Here is a 25,427-nt window from a genome sequence, read left to right as displayed (position 1 = left end):
TCTATGGACCACCTAGGTGTTTTCCTTCACCATCTGTGTGTCCCTCTAAAGGCTCAAAAGGTGTGGGAGAAAATCAGCAGGGACATCATTGTGCTTATCCACAACGTTGGGAAAACCCTAGGATGGAGTCTGGGTAGAGGTTTCTGTTCCTCAGGCGTGGACTCGGGTGTGTAATGGGTATTGACCACAAGCATGCACTAGAGGATGCTCCTGCCCCACTTCACCCTCTGTTTGCTCAGCCTCTTACTGGCACTACGGAGCAGAGAGCCCCAAAACCACAGTGGAAAACTCAGAGGTACTCAATACCTGCAGTGCTGATTCTTCTACAGGAGAAAGGGCATCTGGTATGATATGTCACCAGTTGTGCGTTTTCCTCGGTTTTTGGGGAGGAAAGTGTAAAGCAGTATTAGCCAGTGAGGAAAAGAATTGTGGCTGTAAGAAGCGTATCTGTAATACCTCACACAGACTGGCATGTGGTCATGATAATCACAGCAATAGCAGGTGCATTTATGTCAGTTCTGTTTGTTTAAACTTGCCAGTATGCGTCTACAGTACAGCCGTGATGTGATTAACTCTGACAGTTGGCAGTGGAGACTCGTCATGGAGTCACGGTCACTACTAGCGGTACAGGGCTCCAGTTACGCAGGCACCTGCAGATGCCTTAGGACAAGCACTCTCAGATCCCTGAGAGCTGCCAACCTGCTGAGGTCCACAAGACCTGCGTACTGGCCCTTAGCGTCCACACTCGGGCCACGGGGGTTTCAAGATCATCCCACCCGGCATGTTGAGGTGGCCTGGAGAAGACCTTTGCCTCCTGTTGTGCATTGGGAGGTGCTGCTTTGCTCCAATCCCAGTAAGAAAAGTCCTCAGACCCTGTAAACTGCCAAACTAACTCTGTAAAGAAAGAGGGGATGATACAGAAAATGTCATTTCCCTTCGGATGTTGGAAACACCAAGCTGTAAAGCACCAGTGGGGTCTCCAGCCAGGGTGCAGCCCCCAGCACAGATCCCGTGCATGGAAGGGTCACTCGAGCTCCTGGAGGATTTTCCTACAGGAAAACAACTGTATTCATCATTTCTGCTGTCAGACAGAAAGGATGTTCACGTGTTCACACGAGAACTTCCCACCGCACTTTCAAGCAAGGACGGCCCAGCCCTGCCCGGGCCTGAGCCTCCTCGGGTTAACGGGTACGTGAACCACTAACTCGAGCTGGCCTTCCATCCCCTCCGATTTCATTGCCCGCTGGCTCTCTGCACTCCCTCAGTGTCTCCAGGCAGGTGGTTGCTGTTTGTCCCTGTTGGGTCAGCTCTGTTTCCTGAAGAGTCGGCTCCGAGACTGACCCAGAGGCACTCGGCCGCTTTGCCCTTGTTCTGCCGTTGTTCTGTCAGTGCCGTTATTGCAGTGTCCATCCCGCGACGCAATAATGAGCTGGATACACCCACGCAGCAATTCAGCAAGGGCTGGGAGCTTCTGCCTCACCATACACAAAGCTGAGTGTACTTGTGCTGCTCCCTCTTTCTCTTACCATGGATCTGAGATATAAATCTCTCTCACACTGAGGTGTCTTTCTCCTGCTGACAGTAGAAGGAGAAACCTTTTACACCTGTGAAGAGCGTCCTGGGAATAACTTCAGGCACAGCAACTGCGCTGCTGAAGTCTGAGCAAATGCCCATTCCCTTTTTATTCCACAGGCAGTAACAGGGACCTTCATGGGGCGACTCATCTGCTTGGTGGAAAGGTGCACTCCTAGGACGAGCCCTCTCCAGCAACCCACTCTTCTTCTTGCACTGTGTGGAGCCCCTAAACGTGAATATGATACCTGAAATAACGACTCTTGAAACCAAGATTAGTTTAGGGAGGAGATATTGCTTTATTCTGTGCAGGGTGCTAGATGGAAAGAGTCCACAAATCAAGCACCCACAAAAGAACTTCGAAGTATTTATACACTCCAAACTACATGATTACATATTTACTATAATGATTATTGGTTAATTACTTATCACTTCTATCCCTCATTGGTTAGTTACATGCTCGCTCTGATTCAAAGTTACAGTGGGGTTTTAATTTTCTGCACAAGCTCAAAGGGTGAGGGTCTGTATTTGGGCAGGTTCTTAAACTGGTTTACATAAAACAATTTTAACAAGCTTCCATGTTCCAGGATGTTTCTCCTCTTCAAGGACGGTAGCTCCTGATTAGAAGTTCCTTACTAATTATTGTTGACTGAAGAACAGACTGACCTATCTGATGTATCCAATTTGTCCTTGTATTTGAGGAGAAACATTTGTATGGACAGTAATACATACTATGTGTCCTTGGGTGCGATGAGAAGCATTTGTGGGGCCTGCAATGTGCCATGAGAAGCAGTTTTGCGGCCGATGATTCCCAGTAAACAATACATTCTTTCCCATGGGTAGCAAGCACATAATATTTAAGCAACTCTGAACAAGACCTCTTGTTCCGGGTAACCAGTACAGCCTGATTTGTACAAAACACTGCTTTCCCTCTGGTAACACTTTCTGTCACAAATATTCCCTCTCTCAGAGGTGCCCTTTCTGACAAGAGGGGAAAAGAAAGATCAAGAATACTGCATGGAGAAAGGGGAATGGGAAAAACAGACGTCACCAGGAGAGTTTCTGCTGCTGGGGTTCGGGAAAGCGCCTGATTCCAGGTGCCTCTTCCTCCTCTCTCCCGTTGTCTGTGCAGAGGTTGTGCTTGGGAACGGCGTCACCGTGTTGGTGGTGACACCAGCATTTCCACAGCCCGATGTATTTCTTTCTGGTGAATTTGAGCAGCTCAGAGATGTGCTGTACTTCCATCAACCTGCCCGGGCTGCTGGCCAACTTCCTGACAGGGGAAGGACCACCTCTGCTCAGGACTGCACGGCTCAGCTCCATTTCTTTGGATCTCGTGCAGTCTCCGAGTGTTACCCGCTGGCCACCATGTCCTACAATCACTCCCTGGCCATATGTCACCCCGTGCTCTGTACAGGATGATGAACTGGAAGGTGTTTTTCCAGCTGGCAGCTGGCTCTTGGCTTGGGGCACTGACTAGTTTCACAATCATCACAGACTTCTCAAGCCAATTGAAGTGTTGTGGCCCAGCTGACCACTTCTGTGATGTGATGTCTTTGCTGGACCTCTCCTGCAGTGACAGGCCGCTGTCATGTCTATCTGAGCTGTAGTCTTGCTGGTTTTGTTCACTCTGGCAGCTCATGTCTGCATAACAGATGCCACCCTGAGGAAGCCATCGAGCGTGGGGAGGCAGGAGACCTTCTTCACCATGTGTGAGGAGTGAAAGCCACGCACACACCACTGTGGTCAGCATTTTCTAAGGGACAGTTCTTACTGCCTATTTGCTGCCGGGGACACCACCGCTGAGAAACCTGAACAACATTTCCACACCATCCTCACAGCCCTGGTCAACCCCCTGTAGCCTGAGGAGCAGAGAGGTCAGGCAAGCCCTGGGAAAAGCTGTCAGGAAAGCTGTGGCCTGCACTGAGAGTGCACACTGGCTGTGCACCAATGGCTACAAAACACTCCTATTTCTCCTCAAAACTGTAGGGATGATGTGGAGGGAATATGTTATGTACCAGGCATATCTCTGGAGGTGTCTGGCTTTCAGAACACTTTTAGAAAGGCCTGGGGGAGAGGGAAGAATTCTTTTCAGAAACATGAGTCTTCACTAAAAGGTAGTGGAAGAAAATGTCTTTGCCTTATTCCTTTGAGGTAAAGAGAACGTTCTTGCATGTGGGAACTGTATACACAAACTATAATCTTCCTGCATACAATACCAGGAAAGACCATCCAGAAAGCTACTGGGGGTAATCAGGGATGCGCATCTTGAAAACCAGCAGTTTCAGCAACCTGGCAGTGCTGTTTGTAGAGGCTGCTCCAGATGTGTGCTGTGAGTTGCAGGTTTTGGGATTGCGCTGGCTGTGGTGGGGGTAGCCATGAAAAATGAGCTAGACCTGAGAACAAGGAGTTAGAAAAAGAAAAGGATATTTGGTGAAGGTTTCACCCTCCCCCAAGTAGAAGTTCTCAGTTTAGTTGCTAAAACTTCTTCATCTCATCTGTTTTTTGATTTGCTTGGTTCTGTTGTTTGGTTTGAGGTTTTTTGTTTTGTTTTGTTTTGTTTTTACAGGCATTAATCTTTACTGTTCTTGTTTGCTTATGCATTTGCAAAACAACCACATCTATTTGCAAATTTGTGTCTTCTGGGTGTCTGACACCTTTCTTTGAAAAGCAGCCTATTCAGCTAAGGACAGGTACCTGCTTGTGTGACTGTCCGAGTCAGAACCTGCAGGGAGCTCTGGCTGCAGGGAGATATCTCGGGAGCTCTGGCTTTTCCGTGTGAGCAAGGTCTGATTCACTGCCAGAAGGTTTATGGAAGCAGTGAACAGCAGGTTTCTCAAGTGTCTGGTGAAGTGATGCGTGACACTTTCTTCTGGCCTCAGGTTATTCAGGTGCAAATAGAATGTGCTGATAAGACCATTGGTGCTCACTGTGATCCTCCTTTTAAGACTTTCAGGGCAGAATCTTTTTAAATTATGCACCACGATGCATGCAGTCCACTGCAGCTGATTCCCAGTACCACGGGATAATTAATGCGTGGGCCTCTTTGCTTCCACTTCAGACGGGACACACGAGATTTCAGATCATGTTCCTGCTGAAAAACTGAATGCCCTAAGGGCCCAGAGAAATGGGACACGGGTCACCTTCCAGGAGACCGAGGTGTTCTGAGATGCACTGAAGAAAACTGATACCCAAGGTAACAAGAATGTCCCTCTGAGCTGGCTCACAGGAAGACAAAGCTGGAGACAGAATTGGTGATGGGTCTCACCAGTTCTCACCAATTCACCAAAACGCCAACTCCCTGTCCAGCCTGTTGTACTTTCAGGAGAACCAAGTACTGGAAGGACACATGTCATTTGCGTACAGATAACGAAGGGCTGTTAAAGGCCCTTGAGGTGGGAAGGAGATGAAGTATTGCCCGCTGTTCTGTTGTCTCACACACTCCTTGTTTTACTGACGTGTTCTCATGGTTGGGAAAATTGCTGATAATAGAACAGACCAGTCTGCGACCCAACCGAAACTAAATCATTAGTGGGAGCAACAGGGAGGAACAAAAAACATGATTAATCCTCCCAGAGTGCTTAAGTGTTCTGCTGGCAATCCAAATATCCGCTGGTCATTTTTCCCAGTACTAATAACAATACATGTAAAAAATGTCTGTTAGGCTGTGATTGCATTTGCGCATCTTGCATATCAGGAGGAGAGGAAAAGCAGCATCCTTAACATAAATGCCTCTGGTAGGAGTAAGGGCTCATGATCCAACCCTTTGTCTGGGTCTGAGGTAAATGTTGAGTCTCTGATGGTGTTCTTGAGGGCTGTCTCTCTGCTGGGGACTGACTGGGGTCTGTGATCTAATGATCTGTTACTTATTGAAGGTCTTGTGCATACTTTGATAAGCATCTCTTTTCACCCTCCAAACTACAAAGCCCGATCACTAGTCCTGCTGTTAGAGCCATTTACACCCCTTATTATCCTTCTATCATTCTGTTAAGATCTTTGCAATCCTATTGATCCAATTTAGACAAGGATTTACTAGCACAAGCCCCAATTTGATGTCCACATAGTAAGAAGTCTGGTTACAGAAGTCTTTAGAAGTCTGGTTACAACTTAATCACTGTGTGCTTATTAACAAAGGATCACTCCCCCATAACATGAGGATTATATACATGTACTCTCAGGAATACTGACACCTCAACTAAATCATGCTGATTATGAAACTGTTAAAGTATGTCAGAAGTGGCTTCCATCTCCAGCATCCTCCACCCAGAACCCTCCTGCCTGGCTGCTGGATCCCAGCCCAGTGCCCCCATTCCAGAGATGTCTGCCCAGGATGAAGGATGCAGCTGCTACTTTTTCATCTGCAGGTTCAACTGGTAGCAAAGCTGAGCACATGTCCCATACACACACATGCACAGACATAAAAGGACATTGGCAGAAAAAGTGCTACCCTCAAACAAGTTTGCCATTTACAGCACCTACATACAGGACTTGAATAACACATGACCTCATCAATTAGTGTAACTGACCAGGTTTGGTTCAAATCACTGCCTCCCTTATCATTTGTCAGTCATGTTTGTGTCCCTGCATGTTATTGTTTATGGCTTCCTCATATTATTCTCTTTTTGTGTTGGTCCCCCCTGTATGGGTATGTGGAAGGACAATGACTTCTCCCTTAAGGGTGTCAGTGCAGTGCTGTTCTTCGGTACCTGAGCTGTGTGGTACAGAGTGCTGTGCTATTGTTTGGTACCTGAGCCTCACCAGAGCCATTAGAGATAACCACATAGCTACTGTCAGAAAAGATGGATGGCAACTGTTGCCATAACATCGATGAAGAAATCATGAACTTTAGACGAACTTTGCTTCATTATAATACCAAAACACACTTCCTGGTTGAAGGCTACCTGCCTCCAAGACTGACCACGCCTCGGATGCTCCTCCTCGTGCAGGCACGATAGCCTCACTCAAGAAGGGCGGAGATCCCTGAGGCAGAGGAGGAGCAAGGTGTGTCACTAAGCATAAAAGATGAGTTCTGAAAAACAAAAATCCGAAGCTTCCCCACCAAGGATCACGACGATTGATGATGGAGCATTAGCTGGACCCAGGACTGTTAAGACGTCTTGAGATCAGCGGTGGTAGCTATAACCTCTCCTTCTCTTTCTCTAAACTTAACTTTACTTTTCCCCTTTCTTTCACCCTTCTCTAACTATTGCATGCCGCTTCATGGGCAACACAATAAAGTTTCAGTGTTTGATTGATGCTATCCCCTTTGGTGTTGGTCACCTTAATTTTGCACTTTCAAGACCATAGCAAACAAACCATCACAAGTCCACCAAGTAGACCGTGACACCAGGTCAGCTATGGCCCTTGCACACCCAGACCTGTAAGAATGTTGCTGGTTCTGAACCCCAGCGCTGAATTTCACTCACTTGTTTATCTGCAGGAACATGTTTTGCCTAAGCCAGTCACCTGGGAGGAATTCCTCTCCTCTGTTTTCATATATCTACAAAACATTTGTCTACATCTGAGCTTGCCAGCACAATGCCTTTAAATCAGGCTGGAGAAATAAGGCCTCTGGGGATCTTCCACCTCTGACCCTCTGTTAAACCATTACTTCAGGAAGAGAGGACTCCTGCCTGCTACTCCCGTGATGAGATCTCCTCTGTCTGTAGTGCAGTGCCAAGGGATGAGCTTAAGAATACAATTCAGCATCCTCAGCCTAGGCAGCTACTGCCTTACTTGTGTTCTGGGACACAGACCTGGCCACCAACTGTGGCCCCAGCTGGTTGTGTGTCTCTGGGTGTCCCTGTGCCGTGTCTGCCAGCCCAGTGCAGTCATCTGGGATACCCTAGAGAGCAGCAACCCTTGAGGCACTCCTGAAGTGGGACAGGCACCTCACAAATGTAGGTTTGTCTCAAGTGAACTGCCCACAAGTGTTGTCCGCTTCTCTCCATTGACCACAGAGCAAACTAACTAGTTAAGACCTGACTGAATATTACCTGCCTCAAGTCGTGGGGCTGTGCTGTGCTTACAATATATACAGTCTCAGCTACTGCACAGAAAATGCCCACCTTAGTTCTGCTCCGCTTACCACAAGGTTCTTGCATCTGCACGTAGTCCTGATCCACACGAACAAAGTGAGCACTCCAAGAACTGCAAGAACTTTTTAATTAGCTCCATGGTGACAGAATCTCAAATCTGCTAATTATTGTTATTCTTTTTTCAATGACCAGAAGCTCAGAGTGGTTTGAGATTTTGTTTTCTTCTTGAATCCCAGCACTTGGCTTAACACAGGCACCTGGAATCCTATGAGGGAAGGTTGCTGGAGTCTTCTGTTGGAGGTGGGTTTGCATCCCCTGCTCCTCTGAGTAGGGCTATGCTGCATTATCTTGTAACTTGACCATGACATCTAGGAGCTTCTCTGAAGTTGGATCACAGAAACAGCAGGTTGCTGGAGGTATTTACTCTTTCTGACAGAAATACTGAAAAGACAACTAATTCCACACACTGCCCATGACAGTGTATATACAGAGGAAAGAGTATCACTAGGAAAGAGAAAATCACCTGAAAATGCTTGCTTACCACTTGTAATCTATCTTACTTAACGCTGAAAGCTTCAGAGGCGCTACCCACGTGTTGGGACAGGTCTGAAGGAAGACAGTCTATGCTGCACCGTTGATAGCTGCCTTACAGCATTTCTGTCTGTCAGATTTTTACCAGAGCTCGATCTAAGTCTTATGTAGGGAGATTTCTCAGACAAAAGAGAAAGTTTGGGTTTGAATTGAAAGCAGATTGCCTTCTCTTCTCTCCCCCAATACTTCTGCAAAAATACTCTGTTCTCACAGAAAATGAAAACAAAGAAATCTCTATACAGTACTATCTGTGGATTGTTACAAAACAGGTTTTCACACCAAAAGTGGGTTTCCTTTTTGGACCTGTGGAAAAAACTGCACTTTGCAAGCAGAAAAGAGGAGTATGTTTATAAGGATTTAGAATGCAATTCTTCACTGACACTGAGGAGCTGTTTCCCATCACCGACACTGTGATGGGAAACAAAGTACAGAATCCTTGCAGAGCATTCACCAAAGGCAATGGAAATGTGCAGAAAATTCTGGTCTCTACAGTTCTCTGCATTTCTGTTTTGAGAATAAATTACCAGTTTGTAGGGGAAAATAGAAAAGTCCTGGTTTGTTCTGCATATGTCTTTTCCTTGTAAGAAATTCCTTTTCTTTTTCAACTGAATCAAAGGCAGTAACTTCCCATCAGGGCAATGTTGCAGATAGGTTTGCATCTCCTGCTGCTTGGAGTAGAGCTATGCTATATTATTGTGACATCTAGGCTCAGAGGTGATCTCATCAATGTACATAAATATCTGAAGGGAGGGTGCAAAGGGGACAGAGCCAGGCATTTCTCAGTGGTGCCTAGTGACATGACCAAAGGTAATGAGCACAAGCAGAAACACAAGAAAATATGTCTGAACATAAGAACCGTTTTTATTCTGAGGGTGACTTGATCACTGGAACAGGTTTCCAACAGGGACTGTAGAGTGGCTCTCCTTGGAGACATTCAAAACCCAAGTGGACATGGTCCTACGCAACATGCTCTAGGTGACCTGCTTGATTAGAGGGGTTGGATCAGATGACCTCTAGTGGTCCCTTCCAACCTCAAGTGTTCTGTGACTCATTCCATGATTCTGCAAACCAGCTGTCCCCAAAACCTACCCACAAAAGTGATGTGTCACAAGCAGTGTCATCAGGAAATTTCAGTGCCTAATTATTCCCTAAGCTGGAAGACAGAAGAGAAATGTAGGACTACTGGGAAGAATAAAATGTGGATCTAGAGAAAGAAGGCTCAACTGATGTACTCCATGTCAGAAAGAGGTAAATGTGAGACACAATATAATCTGTAGGACAGGTGGCTGTGCTTCAGTTATTGGTGTTCCTCTGGGATGACTGAAGACAAGAGAGACATCATCAATGGGCAGGTGACCTTTCCAGTTAATGGAGTGAACTTCCAGTGCAGGGTTCATCTCATGCTAAAATAAAGCCCTAAAACAGTTCAGAAGGCACGCATAGTGATTGTGAAACAGTGGCTATGAGCATGCTAATGGGAGTTTGAAGGCTTGAGATCACATTAAACTGAAATGATTTGCAGGCTGCTTATGAAATCCTTGCTATCTCCTCAACAGATCATTGTTACTTTTTTTTGCTTTTTTTTTCCCTTTTATTTTTTTCCCTAGGAGTATTTATTAAGGGGAATTAATGAACAAAAAAAAATTAAATAAAATAATTTATTAATATTTTTTCAGGGAATGCCATTTGTGCACAAGAGTTATTCTGTTTTTCATTGTATTTCTAAAATGTGATGAAGAGACCTTGCCACCTCACTGCCACCTGGAAACTGATACAGACTGGTAACCCACAGGAATTTGGGGAGCTATTGTTTTTATGTTACCATAAATATGGGGAAATGTGATTAAAAAGTAGAGCACTAAAACTGGTATTTGTCTGCTAAATCAGGAAGTCAGCCTGGAAAATAGAAATTAGTCAGAAATGTTAAAGAATGCTTGCAGATCCTGACCTGTGGTACCACAAATAAGACAAGGGAGGATTTAAATCTCTTCTTATCATCTAGGGTCAGTATCTTCAAGAGTGAACACATGCCAGTACTTCAGACACTCAGCTTAAGATCTACAGAAAATCTCTCTGGAGGTATTGAATCTCTGCCTTTGACAACGCAGCAGATACTGAGGAATATACAGGTACTTAGGCAAGTATCAATCTACAGACAGGTGACATGAATCACATTCAAGATTTCTATGGAAAAGGGTGTGCTGTCTCATTTGGAATCTGTCCTCAAAGGTACTATAATGCATGGGCTCTGGGGTTTGTAATGGATACTAGTAAGAAAGGTACTCAGATTCTGTAAGGTATGAATTAAAATACCATTTTTTGAAGCTAATATGAAAAGGGAAAGAGAATAGTATAGATAATCTTATGACTCTTAAGATGCTGGGAACGCACAGTTGTGAAATATTGGATGGATTACTAGCCAAGGCACAGACCATTGCACTGATCCTGTCTGTGGAGTAATTCCCACACATTATGGTATTTAAAGGTCTTACCAGATTTTCTTAAGAATTATAAAATGCTATTCATGATTTCTACTGTCCAGCAAAAGGATGTCCACATGAGAACATGCTGCTTCACTTTAAGATGAGGACAAGAACATGCTGGTGGTGTCATCACTGGTCCCAAGTGGGAGCTGCCTAAAGGCTGCTTACTTATGATTTGCCAGCTAAGTTTGTCCTGTGGCCAAGTGATATGTGCAGCACAGCCAGGTACCTACTCAGGTCAACCGTTATGAAGATCACTCACTATTTGGCTTACAATAGTCTTCCAGTTAGGACCACCACATGCACCACCTGATTAGGATTTCATTTCTTCTTCTTGGAACATCTTTAACATCTTCTTTTTAACTATTTTACAGCTTTCAGATATGAATCAGACAACAGTGGAGTTCATTCTCTTAGGACTCACTAGCAATCACTTTTTGGAGACCATCCTATTTGCCACTCTCTTTGTTGCCTTCCTCCTGATCCTCCTTGGAAACATCGTTGTCATCACCATCACACTGGTGGACCAACGCCTTCACATCCCCATGTATTTCTTTCTCAGGAATTTCTCCCTCGTGGAAATCTGCTTCACTTCTACCTTCATGCCAAGAACACTCTACAGCCTCCTCACAGGAGTAAAAACAATTTCCCACTCTGGATGTTTCCTACAGTTATCCCTCTTCTTCATCCTGGGTATCTGCACTTTCCTCCATGTAGCTCTTATGTCCTTTGACCGCTACGTGGCCATCTGCCGTCCTTTGCATTATGCTACCTTCATGAACAATAGGTTTTGTCTCCAGCTGGTGCTGGGCTGCTGGGTGGCAAGTTTTTTCTTGATGTTCTCCCCACTCACAATTATATTCCATTTGCCATTCTGTGGGTCCAACATCATCAACCACTTCTACTGCGATATAGCGCCATTGCTCCAGCTGTCCTGCACGGACACAGGCCTCATTGAGAAACTAATGCTAGTGACAAGTGTTCTAGTATTACCTGGCACCTTATCAGTAACTGCTTTTTCCTACGCCTACATCATCCATACTGTCACACACATCCAGTCTTCAGCAAGCAGGAAAAAAGCCTTTTCCACATGCTCTGCTCATCTCATTGTGGTCACTATTCTGTACAGCAGCTCCATCTTCAGGTACATCCGACCAAGCCAGCGGGGTGGAAGGGATTTTGACAAAGTTGTGTCTTTCCTCTACTGTGTGATTACTCAGCTATGTAACCCTTACATCTACACTCTCCAAAATGAACAAGTCAAACAGGCCTTGAAAGATCTGGTAGCAAGGTGTTTTGTAGGCTCTGATGATATTTTGATATCCAGAGCCACAAAGCAGTGAGTTCATGTGAATGACTTCCTAGCAGAGTTCCCAGTACCCTGGGGGGAAGGGGGGTGGGAATAAAGATAATGTGTGGGGATTAATTAGGTGGAATTCACCTCACCTGAGTGTATAAAGACTATGACGATGCCTGCTTCTCTGCCCTGGCTACATATAGCATCTCTTTGACTTAATCAGTAGCAAGTAGCCACATTTGATCCATTTGAACTGAGTTGTGATGAAATCCAAGCCAGACAACACTGATGTGTTAATAAACTCTTTAGACTTCTATAGGAAATTAAAATAAATACTGTTTATACCTCAGACAGAGATGCTTAACCTTCAAAACAGATGACACATCATCACACAGAAAGTTCCTGTCATAATGCCATTTACAGACAGGTACGTGGAGGTGAGTGACTGATTCCTCTCTGATTTCTGCAAGTAGATGTTTTGCATGCTGAAAGCTGGAAGTTCATGCCTCACTAAACTATCTTCCAATGCAAAGGTCATTTTAATGTGTAAGTTAACAAACTGTCAGGACCCTAATCACGCTAGTAGGCCCTTATGTCCATCACCAGTCTCACCTGGGGCCTCCACTCACACCCTTTGCACATGGATGCAGGGGTCTCATTTAAGCACAGGCCTGGGCATTCAGTCCCTACCTGACCTATGCTGTAGCAGTCACAGTCATGCTCATGTCCCAAAGTCCACACAAACAACCCTTCATTATTATCAAGTTCTTCCAATAAATTGTTTCTGTCTCCATGTCTGCTTCAGTAGAATAGAGCTTAGGGGTTCTCAGGATGGCCTGGGGGTGGTTTTGATCTCCTTGTGTTGTTCCATACATCAACATCCCCTGCCTTTGGTTTTCTACTCAGCTGCTTGGGAAAGAAACTTTATTTCTCTTTTCTGCTTGCAGAGGGCTGACCAGAGTGAAGGGCTGATCAAAGGGAAGTACTTTGATCTTTAGGCATTTCCACAACATAAAAGTATATTACTGTAACAGGAAAAAAAGTAAGCAAGGACTTTGGCACTGACAGCAGTGTTTTATATTTTCATGCTACTATTTGAGTTCATACTCTTTTTCAGAATTGCATATAACCTTAGGAAACAACTCTTTAGGTCTGATCACTCCTCCCATGGATGTGCTCTGTGCAGGAACCCCTGGGATTCATTCAGAGTTCAGGGTATGGGTACAGGAATAATGCCACCTAGGTAAGCCATATAAAATTAAGAAAGTCTCAGCCAGCAGAAGGAAGGAGGGAAGGAAGGAAGGAAGGAAGGAAGGAAGGAAGGAAGGAAGGAAGGAAGGAAGGAAGGAAGGAAGGAAGGAAGGAAGGAAGGAAGGAAGGAAGGAAGGAAGGAAGGAAGGAAGGAAGGAAGGAAGGAAGGAAGGAAGGAAGGAAGGAAGGAAGGAAGGAAGGAAGGAAGATTGTGGTGTGGGATGGGGACAGAAAGCCAGGCCTGAACCAATATGTGAACATGTGCACATGGCTCTGTGGCTCTGCTACTGGATGAAGTAGATCATGGGTAGACTAGGAATGATGTTGTTTGTCACTGAGGCCTAGCAGTTAATGGCTGCTCACTGTTGCTTCTCACGTCTTTCCTTCTGCCTCTCCCTAACATTTTGTCTACCAGGAATTGTATGACAGAGAGGACCACCTAAAAGCTGTTTCACTTCCTTTACCTGACTTGTGACATATATTTGACACAAGACCTGTTCGTCCTGTTCCCATGAATTACTGAATTTCTGAATAATTACCTTCACTGGGATAACTGCTTAAGTCTGTATTTCCTGCCTATTTCCCATTGTAGTAACTCATGATGAGATCAATTTATACTAAAAGTCATGTGCTTCTGCTGTTATCCTTAATCCATTGGGCAGTTTGTCAGTTCTCCCACGGATTTTCCGGTCTTGGTGAGTCATCACCAGTTCTTTGAGTGGTTGTAGAACCACAGGGAGTCAAAATCAGTTTTCCATAATTCTCCATAGAACTGCAGATATTAAATGGACAGTTGAACATTTCATTTTATGGCAGGCAATTTTTTGTCTTTAATACTTGCTTCTTTAAACAAGTGTGGTTTACTATGTCATATGTCATGAAGCAGAGATCCTTTTAATGAACACAGAACAAGGCAGGGTTTTTTAATGGTTCCTTTAAAAAAACAATTTTGCAGATATCAGAACAGACATAGGGAAGAAACCCAACCAACCAAATGAAAAGAACTGAGAGAGAAGAAGAAAGGGATAAAGACAGAGGAAGCAAGTAATAGAAAACACATACAAGCCATCTATAGAAATGGTTTATGCCTGATAAAAACTCCTCTAATAACAAAGGATGTTTGCAATAATAGTAGGTCGCATAACCCAATGCTATGACAGGGATCTTTCTAACAATTCTGCAACATAGAAAATCATGTTCCTGTGCCCAGGGCTATTCCCTGGCACTATTTAATTACATAGTATGGGTATATCCTCAGAAGCCCAAGGAAATTTTAAATGAAAACAATATATTCGATGTCCAGGTAGAATGAATCCCCATATCTGGAATAAAAGTGGATATGAAGGCCCGGATGTAGTCTTTGTAGAAACATCAAAGTAGACACATCAAAATTAGTATCTTGGTTATGTGGGTGCTGTCCAAGGGTCCACCTCTAAGGTGAATGAACTCTTAAGTCTCAAATAGGTTTTTGGAGGTGCCTGTCACTTACTCATGACTATTAAAGGAGACCCAGGTGATGAAAATCCTCATACAGATTTCTGAAATTGGCTGAAACAAATAATAATTCCAAGGGATTAGCTATATATTTTTACACCTAATTATCAGAGAACCAGTCCACAGTGTTTTGTGTGATGTCCAGATTTTACAAATGCAGGAAGTGGAAGTGCAAGGCAAGAAAGTCTATGATACAGCTGGAGATGAAATCCATGACTCCCAGGTCCACACTTTGTCCACAAAATTTTCTGTAATATGTGCTCCAACCTCACTCATATCTCCAAGATAAACTCAGTATTTAAAGTAACAAAAAAATCCCTGAAACATAATATCATCTTTTGAGTGACAATCCCAGCTCAAGCCCAGGCCTTAAACTGCACTGTTCTTTTCAAAGCTTTTTTCACCTCTTTGTTCCTCAGAGAATAAATGAAAGGATTCAGCAAAGGTGTGACAATAGTGTTAAGTACATGGACAGTTTTAGTCAAATCTAGTGAGTCCTTTATGGAAGGTTTGACATGGAGAAAAATGGTAGAACCATACCAAATAATCACAACAATGAGATGGGAAGAGCAAGTGGAAAAGGCCCTTTGTTGGTCTATAGCTGATGGGATTCTCAGGATGGTAGAGATGATGTAAATATAGGACACCAGGGTTATAGTGCATGAGCCAAGGATGACAATGAATGAGATTATGAAGGCCGCTAACTCAACCAGGCTGGTATCTGTGCAAGAGAGAACTATCCATGGGGCTATGTCACAGAAAAAATGATTAATAACATTAGAGCCACAGAAAGACAATGTGCTAATCATATATGTAGGTATGGTTATGGACAAGAAACCACAAAACCATGATCCAAAGACAAGTTGGATTAAAAGGGTGCAATTCATGATGGAATTATAATGTAAGGGGAAACAGATTGCCAGACAACGGTCATATGCCATGGCAGCCAGGAGAAAATACTCTGTGCAGCCCAAAGAGAAAACAAAGTACATCTGTAGAAGGCAATTTTCAAAGGAAATGGTTGGGTCTCCACCCGAGAGGACTGCTAGAGCTTTGGGGACACAAGCTGTGGTGTACCAGATCTCCAGGAAGGAGAGATTGCAGAGGAAAAAGTACATGGGGGTATGAAGTTGTGGATGGCTTCTCACTAAGACCACGATGGAAAAGTTTCCCAAGAGTGCCAAGATGTACATGATGAAAAAAAGCACGAACAAAGACATTTTCAGATACTGATGGCCAGAAAAACCCAGGAGGATGAATACAGGTGTGTCACTATGGTTTCCTCTTTGAACATCAGACAAAAGACTCATCTAAACAACACAAGACAATAAAAAAACAGAACATTGTTTACTGTATTGCTACTTATTTTCTGCCTTACATATTAGAATTCATAACCCAGATGACCCAAAAATGTACTGAAAAAAAAATATTTCTTTAAAATGTGCAAGGAAGTCAAAGCTTTTTTCTTCTTTTTTCAGTTTGTTTTTTTTTTTTTTTCTAAAAAGTAGTTTTTAAAAAGTAGTTTTTCCCTCTCATAGGCTGCTATGAGCATGGTCACCAGTACTCATAGTACTAAAAAGGAAGAGAAGTCCAAAAGAAATGAAAGGTCCCCCCTGTTACTTCATTCTTTGAGACAATTAACTTGATATGTATTAAAAAAAGTCTGATTTTTGAAAAATGTTCAATATTTTAACTGGGATTCATCCGCATCCACTTTAGACACCTGAAAATAAGGCATATGGTGTTTTATTCAGTTGTCTACACATAGATAACTTCCCCCCCCCCCTCTTTTTAAGTCTGGCATATTTCAATATGACACAGAAAACAATCAGGATATGAATGTTTCTGACAGATGGAGGCTGGACTGGACAGATGAATCCCACCATGAGTCTTTGGACAGGCAAGGCAAGGAAGACTGACAGAAAGACTGACATATAGAAATTGAGTCAATCAACTGAGTGGAGAATCATATGGTAATGAACTATATACAGAAGAGGGAAGAAGAAAGAGAGGTGCTGCAGCATACACAGGAGTAGATGAATAGTTATACAGACAGAATGGATGCATAAGCTCAGAAATGGAGAACAAAGAACAAAGATAGGTGTAATGCACACACACCCACACACAACCCCTTGCATCAATATGAAAGGATAGATGGAAAGGTAAAGAGGCAATATATGCATATAAAATCAGAATAATTCCGATTGGAAGAGATCTCAGAAGGACCTCCTGGTCAGCTACAATTTCAGGGCTTTATATGCACAGGGATGGATAAAGGAAGAGAAAAATAAATGTATATACAGTGACAGAGAGACAAAGCAGAGGCAAACAGAATTAAAGAGAATTTATCTTTCATTTTCATAATATTTAAAAGCTCTACTGTCGGATATGACTTGAAGGACTCAGACAGAACGGCCTGTACTGCTCCGTTGTTAGAGGGGGATGTACTGGAACTTGTAGGCTACAAACCTTGGGAGGCCTGATAAAGGGAAGAGAAAAACACTGGGAAAAGTGCTGATATGGTGAAGAATTGCTAACCTGTGAGTCATGCTTGATAAATGGCCGAAGACGGTGCAGACAGCAAGGAATTTAGAGTTTTTTATAGGAGCGGCTTAGTTGCTATTAGTCCAATTGCTAAATGTTAAGTAGCTACCAATTAGCGCGCACTGATAAGAATTCTGAAGCATAGCAACCAATCAATTTAACACACGCATCTTCTGATTTTCTATAAAAATGAGTGTTACATGTAATAAAGTGGAGAACTTTGCTTGCATCAAGCCTGCCTCCCGTCTCTCAATCGCGGCACTCTACATCAGAACTCACCAGAAGATTAATGTCTTAGATATTTGTGGAGTACTTCTCATTATGTCCTTTGTCCTCTTCTCTGATAATTTCTAGCATGCATCACTGTGTAATTATTTTTATATAAACTCCACAGAAATGTTTTCACAATATTCAGAGAATAATGTGAGTTTCATCTTACCACAGGTAAACACCTGCAAAGTACAGAGCTATTTCTGTATGGGTGGACAGACCATAAAAGATATGGTAGCTGCAATTCACTTGATCTGTATGCCAAACCTACCTTAAAATTACATGACAAACATTCTGAGAAATACCTCTAAAAAAAAAAAAAAAAAAAAAGAAAAAGAAAAAAAAGGATGGAATTATCTGGAGGATTGACTCAGACCTGAAAGATAGATACGAATTTTTGGGTAAGTGATAAGAAGTCATATTGGCCTTCCAGTAACACACACAATATCAAAGCTACTGCTAGATTTCATTTAATATAATTCATAAACTTTTCAAATATTTATATTTTTGGCTATCAGTCTTTTCAAGGCTTGTTTCACCTCTCTGTTCCTCAAGCTGTAAACCAAGGGGTTCATCATTGGAGGCATCAGTATGTAAGAGAGAGAAAACAGTCTGTTACTGCTGCTTGAATAGAAAGCTTTGAGTCTCAGGTAGGTCACAATGGCAGATCCATAAAACAGAGTGACCACAACCAGGTGATATGAGCAGGTAGACAATGTTTTCCTCTTGCCCCCAGATGGTGTAGTCTTGAAGATGGTGTGGAGAATCCAGGCATATGACACAACTGTGACACAGAGGATTGCTATTTTGTAGGTGGTGATTTCATTCTTGTAGGTGTCCACACTAGCCAGCTTCAGCAGAGGCGGCAGGTCACAGAAGAAGTGATTGATCCTGTTGGGCCCACAATATGGAAGGGTAAAGATGAAAGTTGTCTGCCCTAAGGCCACCAAGACCCCAATAAGCTAAGATACAGCTGTAAGCAGGAAGCACATGTTCCAGCTCATCATGGTCATGTAGCGCAGGGGACGGCATATGGCCACATAACGATCAAAGGCCATGGCAGCCAGCAGACAACATTCTGTGATCCCTAAGAGGCACAGCCCAGAAAGGATATGCCTTTCCTTTTTGTGAGGAAGTTCACTAACATCTTGGGGATTGTGGATGTAGTGTAGCCAATCTCCAGGAAGGACAAGTTCTTGAGATAAAAATACATGGGGGAGTGAAGGGCAACATCTACCATAGTGATCAGAGTGGTGAGAATGTTTCCCAGCAAAGTACTGACGTACATGAGCAATACCAGACAAAAGAGAGAGACTTGGATTTCTGGAATGCTGGAGAAAGGTAAAAATTGGAAATAGGTCACCACTGTGTGGTTCATGCTGGTCATGTCCCTCAGGTGTTTTTTTTTAACTGCAGAAGTCATAGCATACATGTTTTCTAGTTAACTTAGAGAAATGCAAAATAGTAAATTAAGTATTTATATAGATTACTTTGTAATAGGACAATATCCCAGAAGAGGAAATGATATTTTACTGTTGTGTTCAGGTATTTCTAGAGCTAAAGATTGTTTAGAGGGGGGAGGGAAGGTGGTTCCCTTCACATAGCCTTTGATAAGTAAGAACAACTTTTCCAAATGAGTGTACTTCACTTCCAGTGATATGTCTTCTTCATGATGGCAGAATATTTTACTCTTCCTGCCTTTCAGGATGAGGATTGTACTCTAGCACTGACATAGCGCTGAGGGTCCTGGTGGAGTTGAGAACGGTCAGTGTTAGGTTAATGGTTGGACTAGATGATCTTCAAGGTCTTTTCCAAGCTAGATGATTCTGTGATTCTGTGATTCTACTGTCCCAGTCTCTGAAATGGACTTTTCTCCCATTATCCAGCTGAGCTCTGCTATGCTAACACTTGCTTCTAAGCAAAGAAGATGGTCCTTAAAACACAGAAATGGTTAATTTATTGATAGAGCGGGTTTTTTGGCAGTGAGTCCCTCTTGCTATCCTTATGTGGATGTGATTCATTCTAGAAAAGAATCATCAACTGCACACGGATAATCCTGTATACGCTCCACAGTACCACACATGATTACTGTATTCAGTGTGTGTGTTCACGTCTATCCCACCTGCACACTATATAAAAACAAAAGCAGTACAAGTCCACAAAAAAAAGTACAACTGAGAGCACATGCTAACCTTTTGTTTCTCCACTCAGGGTTAGCTCAAGTTCAGCGTAGTATGAACAGACAAGAGGCAATAGGCACAAAGAGAAATACAGAAAATTCTATTTAAAAATAGGAGTTTTTCGGTTTGGTTGGTTGGTTGTTGTTGTATGTTGAGTTTGGTCAAACGCTGGAACAGGTTACCCAGAAAGACTGAAGAATCTCCATCATTGAAGATACTCAAAATCTGATGGGACATGACCATGTGCTCTAGCTGACTCTGCTTGAGTGGGGGGTTTTACTGGATGATCTCCACAAGTCCCTGCCAATCTCAACTGCTCCATAGTTCTGTGAAATGAAACTTTTTACACAACTGTACACATGCTATTTTCCTCTCATAATTTATTCAAACACGAGAGGGAAGTTTTTTGAAGGTTTTGTTTTTCTTTTACACATACATTAAAGAGAACAGGGAAGACTTTAAAATAGCTCCTCTCATTTCATTCATATATTTTGAACGGGATGGAGGACATAACATTCAGTGAATAAGAAAAAAGCCAGACTCAAAGCACACACGTGCATGCGCACAGAAGACACAGACACACAGAGAAACCCCCAACCATTATAACCCCTTCCTCTTAATAATTAGAACAAAAAAGTACTAAAGAAATTACCAGGCACTCTTCAGGAGGAGCAGTCCTTTTCAAGAATAAAAAAGGTCTTGGAATTTTTTTTCTATTCCAGCAATCCAGTCCCTTCATAGATAGATGAGCCTCCCTTAAAGAGAATCCCTGTGTAGGTGGCAGAAGGACAATAACATACTGAAGAAGAGAATGGAGACTGAAGTAAAATAAGGTAGCTCACCTGCCATTAGGAGAAGGCTGCGGTAAATATTTTTGGAACAGCCACATCTCGAACCTTGAGTATTTCACGGTGTTTGTGTTCCCAGTGGAAAACAGTCTGCTGGGTAATGATTACCTGCAATTGTAGGAGTCCATTATTTTTTCCTCAGTGTTTAGGGACAACAAAACACTCTCTCTGGTTCTCCTGTTAGCTCCTGGAACTCACCGTAAAGACAGACCTTTAGAGCACTTGCATATCTATTTTAACCTGTTATTTTTTACCCAATCATGTTCTTGGGGCTGATCCCACCTGACTGTAGGGATGAAAATTTGGTATGGAAAAAAATTACACAAACTAGGCACAGGTAAAAGGCTCTGCAGGAGGAGAGAACATGTGCATAACTCGTATCTAACTCTGGCTCTCTAATTAATGGTGAGGGACAGGCCCCTCCATGGGAGAACGCATCAAGCCATCTCAGATAGGCCCTTCAGATTGTTCAAAAATTGCCCACTATGGATAATAATTTCTGTCTTTATTTGGGTGAATCATACTATGCTTTTGTTTAATTAAACAAAGATACAGCACTTCCAACCAGTCATCTACCTTATCACCCAGAAGACACCTACATCACATTAGGTGATTCTTCCCTACAGAATCACTTGCGCTCTGCTGTTCACAGAAGATGACTACAATGCAGAGGTCACTCTACAGTTGATGACTGAAAATAAGAGTGAGGAAAGACAGTCCTAAGGCCAGGTGAAAGAAATTCAGACTGAATGAGATTTCTTAACACTGGCAGTGTGGATATCAGCCAGCAATTCCAGTTTTAATCAAATATAACCCCCAGATTTCTGTAATAAATTCCTCTTCTCTCTGTCTGCACTTTGGTCAAAATCCCCAGAACGCTACAAGTGGAATTTTTCTGTATTGATTCAAATAACCAACATCTAGTAAGAAAAATCTAAGTCCATTATCTGGGCCCTGGTCTGATCAGTGGGGCTGGGGAGGGGTCAGGAGGAGCTGGGGGAGTGATTCTCCATTGTATGATTTATCTGAAGAGCTGCAGAACATGCCTGTCAAAGTCAGGTCTGGAGATACTCAAGTCTGGATGCAGATTTAGGCTCAACTGAGTTTAACTGGCATCTGTTTCAATGCTTAATGTCCAATTGAAATGATGTCATGACAGTTAATAGTTTAAACAGTACATTGCGTTCCTTCTGACTGTGGAATATGGGTGTCATCTCTTCTGCATTTGGAGGGGCACTGAGGTGAGCGAGATGATGAAGGGTTCGTTCTGGATCTCAGTAAGAAAGGCCCAACAGCAAAGGGCTAAATGAAAGAGCTGTTTTAATAGAATACAACAAAAATGATTATGGGTAGTGAGCAAATCTGATGTCCCCTCTGATGCTTGGAAACCTGCATTCATACAGAAAGAGACTGATTTTCCCATGGCGTGCTGAGCAGATCCTGTCCATGGAGGTTGCTCTCCCTCTTGGTCATTTGATCTATTATATAATTCCCTCACAAGAAAGGAACTCTGTTTCTAAAGGATGTTCTCATGAGAACTTCTTGCTTGACTTTTAGACACAGGCAAGGCCATGCAGGTGGTGGTGGTGCTGGTACTGAGTGGGAGCTGCCTCTCACCTGCCGTGAGCTGCTGAGTTTATCCTGCATCCATGTTGGATGTTCAGCACAGCACAGGCCTGGACCTCCTCAGGTGAACTGTTACATGCATCACTAACTCCTAAACGTGCAATGGTCTCCTGATCAGGATTAATACAAGGCTCAGCTTAAGTGATCTTAATTGTAGACCCTGGGCCCAAGGGCAGAGGGTGTGGGTGGAGGCCATAGGAGAGTCTGGGAAGGGGCATTTGTGCACTCAGGACCTTTATGAGTTGGTTTGCAGTTTGTCATCTCGTTGCAGATACCTACAGGGTTGTAGTAAGATACAGGTGATCTAAGTTTAGATGTCAAAGTACCAGCTTTTGTTTATCTTTTAAACTGTCTTTATCTTAACCCACAACTTTTCTCACTCTTACTGGTGGGGGGGTGAGTGAGCAGCTGTGTGGTGCTTAGCTGCTGGTGGGGGCTAAACCAGAACACGTATCCATGATCTGACTTATAGAAGAAGACTCATGTTCTCATGACTACAGAAAGGTATCTGTACAAGCACCTCCATCTGCATAACAGATTGTGAAAAACGAGCAAATCATGCATCTGCCATTAGATGTCCCAAGCACACATCCCAGATGATGATGGTCTAGTATCAATATGGCTTGTAGTTAGTCATTTACTGGGTTGTGGCCATTCTCCTTACAAGAAAACACATAGCGACAATACCGAAGTGGGAAAAACTTCTGGGAACCCCATCACTGAATACAATTATTTAGTACTAAGACAGGAGACCTGAAACATTGTGGGAGCATCAACTGATGAGTCATTGGCATCCAGCAAAGACAAGCCAGCCAGTCTGTGGTACATGTATGCAGGTAGGGAACTGATGCTCGTTACCATTGTGTGATGGTTAAGATTCCCAGGCAGATATCAAATAAATCAGGAAAGTCCTATAATTTTTGTGCAAGACCCAAAAGAACATTCTGGCATTGTGGCCTGGTTCCATTTTGCATCTGAAGAAAGTAATAAACCTCTCCATTGGTTCTCTCTACAGAGTTAATATTACTATTACACAGAACAAAAAAAAAAAAAAAAAACAAAACAAACTTTGTGTTATTTTCTAAGTTTGATTGGGAGTCTCCAGCAGTTTGTGTTCCTTCCCACCATGATCCTCTAGGTGGGTATAGGAACGTATCTATTCTTAGTGATCAGGGATCTGTTCACTGAAAAAGTGCTGTCCCAGCACAGATTTCAATGATCACTTTGCAGGTCTCCCAATTTCCATTAGTGGCTATTAGTTCAGGATACATGGTAAAATGCTTTCCTGGGAGCAAATTGGGACAATGGTCATAGAATCGTAATAGAATCATAGAACTACAGAATCATAGAATCATAGAATGTTTTGGGTTGGAAGGGACCTTTAAAGAGCATCTAGTCCAACTCTCCTGCAATGAGCATGGACATCTTTCACTAGATCAGGTTGTTCAAAGCCCCATCGAACATCAGTTTGAACACTTCCACGCATGGGGCATCTACAGCCTCTTGGGGCAACCTGTTCCAGTGGCTCACCACCCTCACCATAAAAAATTTCTTCCTTATGGCCAACTGAAATCTACCTTATTTCAGTATCAAACCATTTCCCTTTGTTCTGTCACTGTATCCCCAAGTTCTTCTCCACCAGGCTGTTCTCAATCCCTTCATCCCCCAGTCTGTATTGGTAGTGGAGATTGCCCTGGCACAGGTGCAGGACTTGGCCTTGTTGAACATTCATGAGCCCACTTCTCAAGCCTGTCAAGGTCCCTCTGGATGTCATCCCTTCCCTCTAATGAATCAACTGCACCACTCAGCTTGTTGTCATCCACAAACTTGCTAAGGGTGCACTCAATCCTACTGTCTGGGTTGCTGATGAAGGTATTAAATGCTACTTGTCCTGGTACAGAGCCTTGAGGGACATTCCACTGGGCCTTCTCTACCTGTTCCTTGTACCTGAGTGTAGTGACTTTATTCTATGGCTCTGCTCTCTGTGTAGTTAAAACCCAGGCCTGCAGAGGATTCTGATCTGAAACATCAGGCAGCTGTATCTAGAGGAGTAGACAAAAATGAGAGTCCACAATCCACATTTGCAGGCTGGATCTACCCAATCAAAACTATGCAATTGTGTGTGATTTGCTTTCCTTTTCTTGATGAGAAAACAGGAATAATGATTTTGATGTTCTGCTATCTTCCCCCAACTCCTCTTTTTCCCCAAAACCAGTCATAAAAATAACATGGAAAATGTTGTGACCAAATCCACTGTGTCCAAAAAAAATATATTTTGACCCAACATCATGCTTCTGAGAACTGCCAAAATCATAAGACTTACAGTAGAGACAACCATAATACTGATCTCCTGTTACTGAGAGATGTTAAGAGGATAGCTCTTTGGTATCCATATCGAGTGCAAGGATGTTTATTTTCCAATCAGATTTTCTGACTAAGGACCTTGCCAAATTGGAATGATAACAAAAGGGAGGGAGTCAAAAACAGAGACATAAAACCTGACCAGTTAGCACTAAGAGACAATACCCAGGAATAAACATCACCAGCTGATGAGCTCTCAAGACACTGCAGGTGACTGGGACTTTGCAACTAGTAAGGATGCAAACACGAGGGTCGAATATGTTGAACGGGGTCAGTGGGACTGCGACAGCTGTTGAGGGGATGTTCAGGTGAAGGGGAGCCAGGAGGAACAAAGAGGGGGATAGAAAGGAAAGGGGTCTAAAAGGGTCTGATTGTGCGTAAACCGGGGCTGGTCACTGCTGGTGTGGCTGAACCCTGTGCCTGATCACTGCAGTCTGTCTTGTCTTATTAAATCTTTTCAGATCTCTCTGCATATTATTGCTCTCTCCCATGTGCACATGTGCTGCAAGGACCAAGTACTGGCTACTGGGGAGATCAGTGTGAGTGGCTTTGGTGCCAGCTGCTGGAGCCAGTAGGTTCTCAGCCTAGAGCCACTGGGATAAGAACAGCATGTGGTCCCCAAAACCAGTTACTGAGGGGACTGGCGCGAGTGAGGTGGGTGAGTGGCTCAGCACTGGCAGCTGGAGCAGGACCCTGGGTCACCACTCTTGTGCCTTGTGCTGGCTGTTGAGGGCAGGAGGGAGTGTCTATACCTCCCCCATACTAGGTGTGCAGGGGCTGTGCATGTATATTCATCAGCAAACTCAAAGCTGGACCAGCCAGTGAGTAGGGGACCTGTGGGGTGGGTCAGAGGGCGAGGGGATGTTATGTGT

General features: G+C 43.4%; 3 protein-coding genes across 3 annotated transcripts; 1 reads left to right on the top strand and 2 right to left on the bottom strand.

Annotated features, from left to right (window-relative positions):
* Positions 1 to 9,517: 9,517 nt before the first annotated feature.
* On the top strand, positions 9,518 to 12,027 carry LOC141933979 (olfactory receptor 6E1-like). Its single transcript, XM_074849132.1, has 3 exons — positions 9,518 to 9,585; positions 10,204 to 10,330; positions 11,059 to 12,027. The coding sequence occupies exons 1-3, from the start codon at positions 9,518 to 9,520 to the stop codon at positions 12,025 to 12,027; spliced, it is 1,164 nt and encodes a 387-aa protein (XP_074705233.1).
* A 3,055-nt stretch (positions 12,028 to 15,082) lies between these two features.
* Positions 15,083 to 17,960, bottom strand: LOC141933978 (olfactory receptor 6F1-like). Its single transcript, XM_074849131.1, has 3 exons — positions 17,917 to 17,960; positions 17,710 to 17,722; positions 15,083 to 16,036 (listed from the first exon to the last, which is right to left on the bottom strand). Exons 1-3 carry the CDS (start codon positions 17,958 to 17,960, stop codon positions 15,083 to 15,085), a joined length of 1,011 nt encoding a protein of 336 aa, XP_074705232.1.
* Positions 17,961 to 18,031: 71 nt separating this feature from the next.
* On the bottom strand, positions 18,032 to 18,927 carry LOC141933977 (olfactory receptor 10A7-like). The gene is given in 2 exon segments (XM_074849130.1): positions 18,032 to 18,636; positions 18,639 to 18,927. Coding segments are annotated over 2 exon segments (894 nt in total).
* Positions 18,928 to 25,427: the final 6,500 nt, after the last annotated feature.

The sequence above is a fragment of the Strix aluco genome, chromosome 24, assembly GCF_031877795.1.
Source record: "Strix aluco isolate bStrAlu1 chromosome 24, bStrAlu1.hap1, whole genome shotgun sequence".
NCBI classification, from domain to species: Eukaryota; Metazoa; Chordata; class Aves; order Strigiformes; family Strigidae; genus Strix; species Strix aluco.
The sequence above is the reverse complement of the archived record's forward strand: the minus strand, read 5'-3'. Positions and strand labels throughout refer to the sequence as shown.

Bases quoted from the DNA above. Each gene is read 5' to 3' on its own strand.
- LOC141933978 (XM_074849131.1), bottom strand. From the start codon at position 17,960: ATGACTTCTTATCACTTACCCAAAAATTCGTATCTATCTTTCAG.
- LOC141933979 (XM_074849132.1), top strand. From the start codon at position 9,518: ATGACTGAAGACAAGAGAGACATCATCAATGGGCAGGTGACCTTTCCA. The intron at 9,586-10,203 runs GTGCAGGGTTCA...CTTATCATCTAG, and splicing joins GTTAATGGAGTGAACTTCCA to GGTCAGTATCTTCAAGAGTG. The intron at 10,331-11,058 runs GTACTTAGGCAA...ACTATTTTACAG, and splicing joins AGATACTGAGGAATATACAG to CTTTCAGATATGAATCAGAC.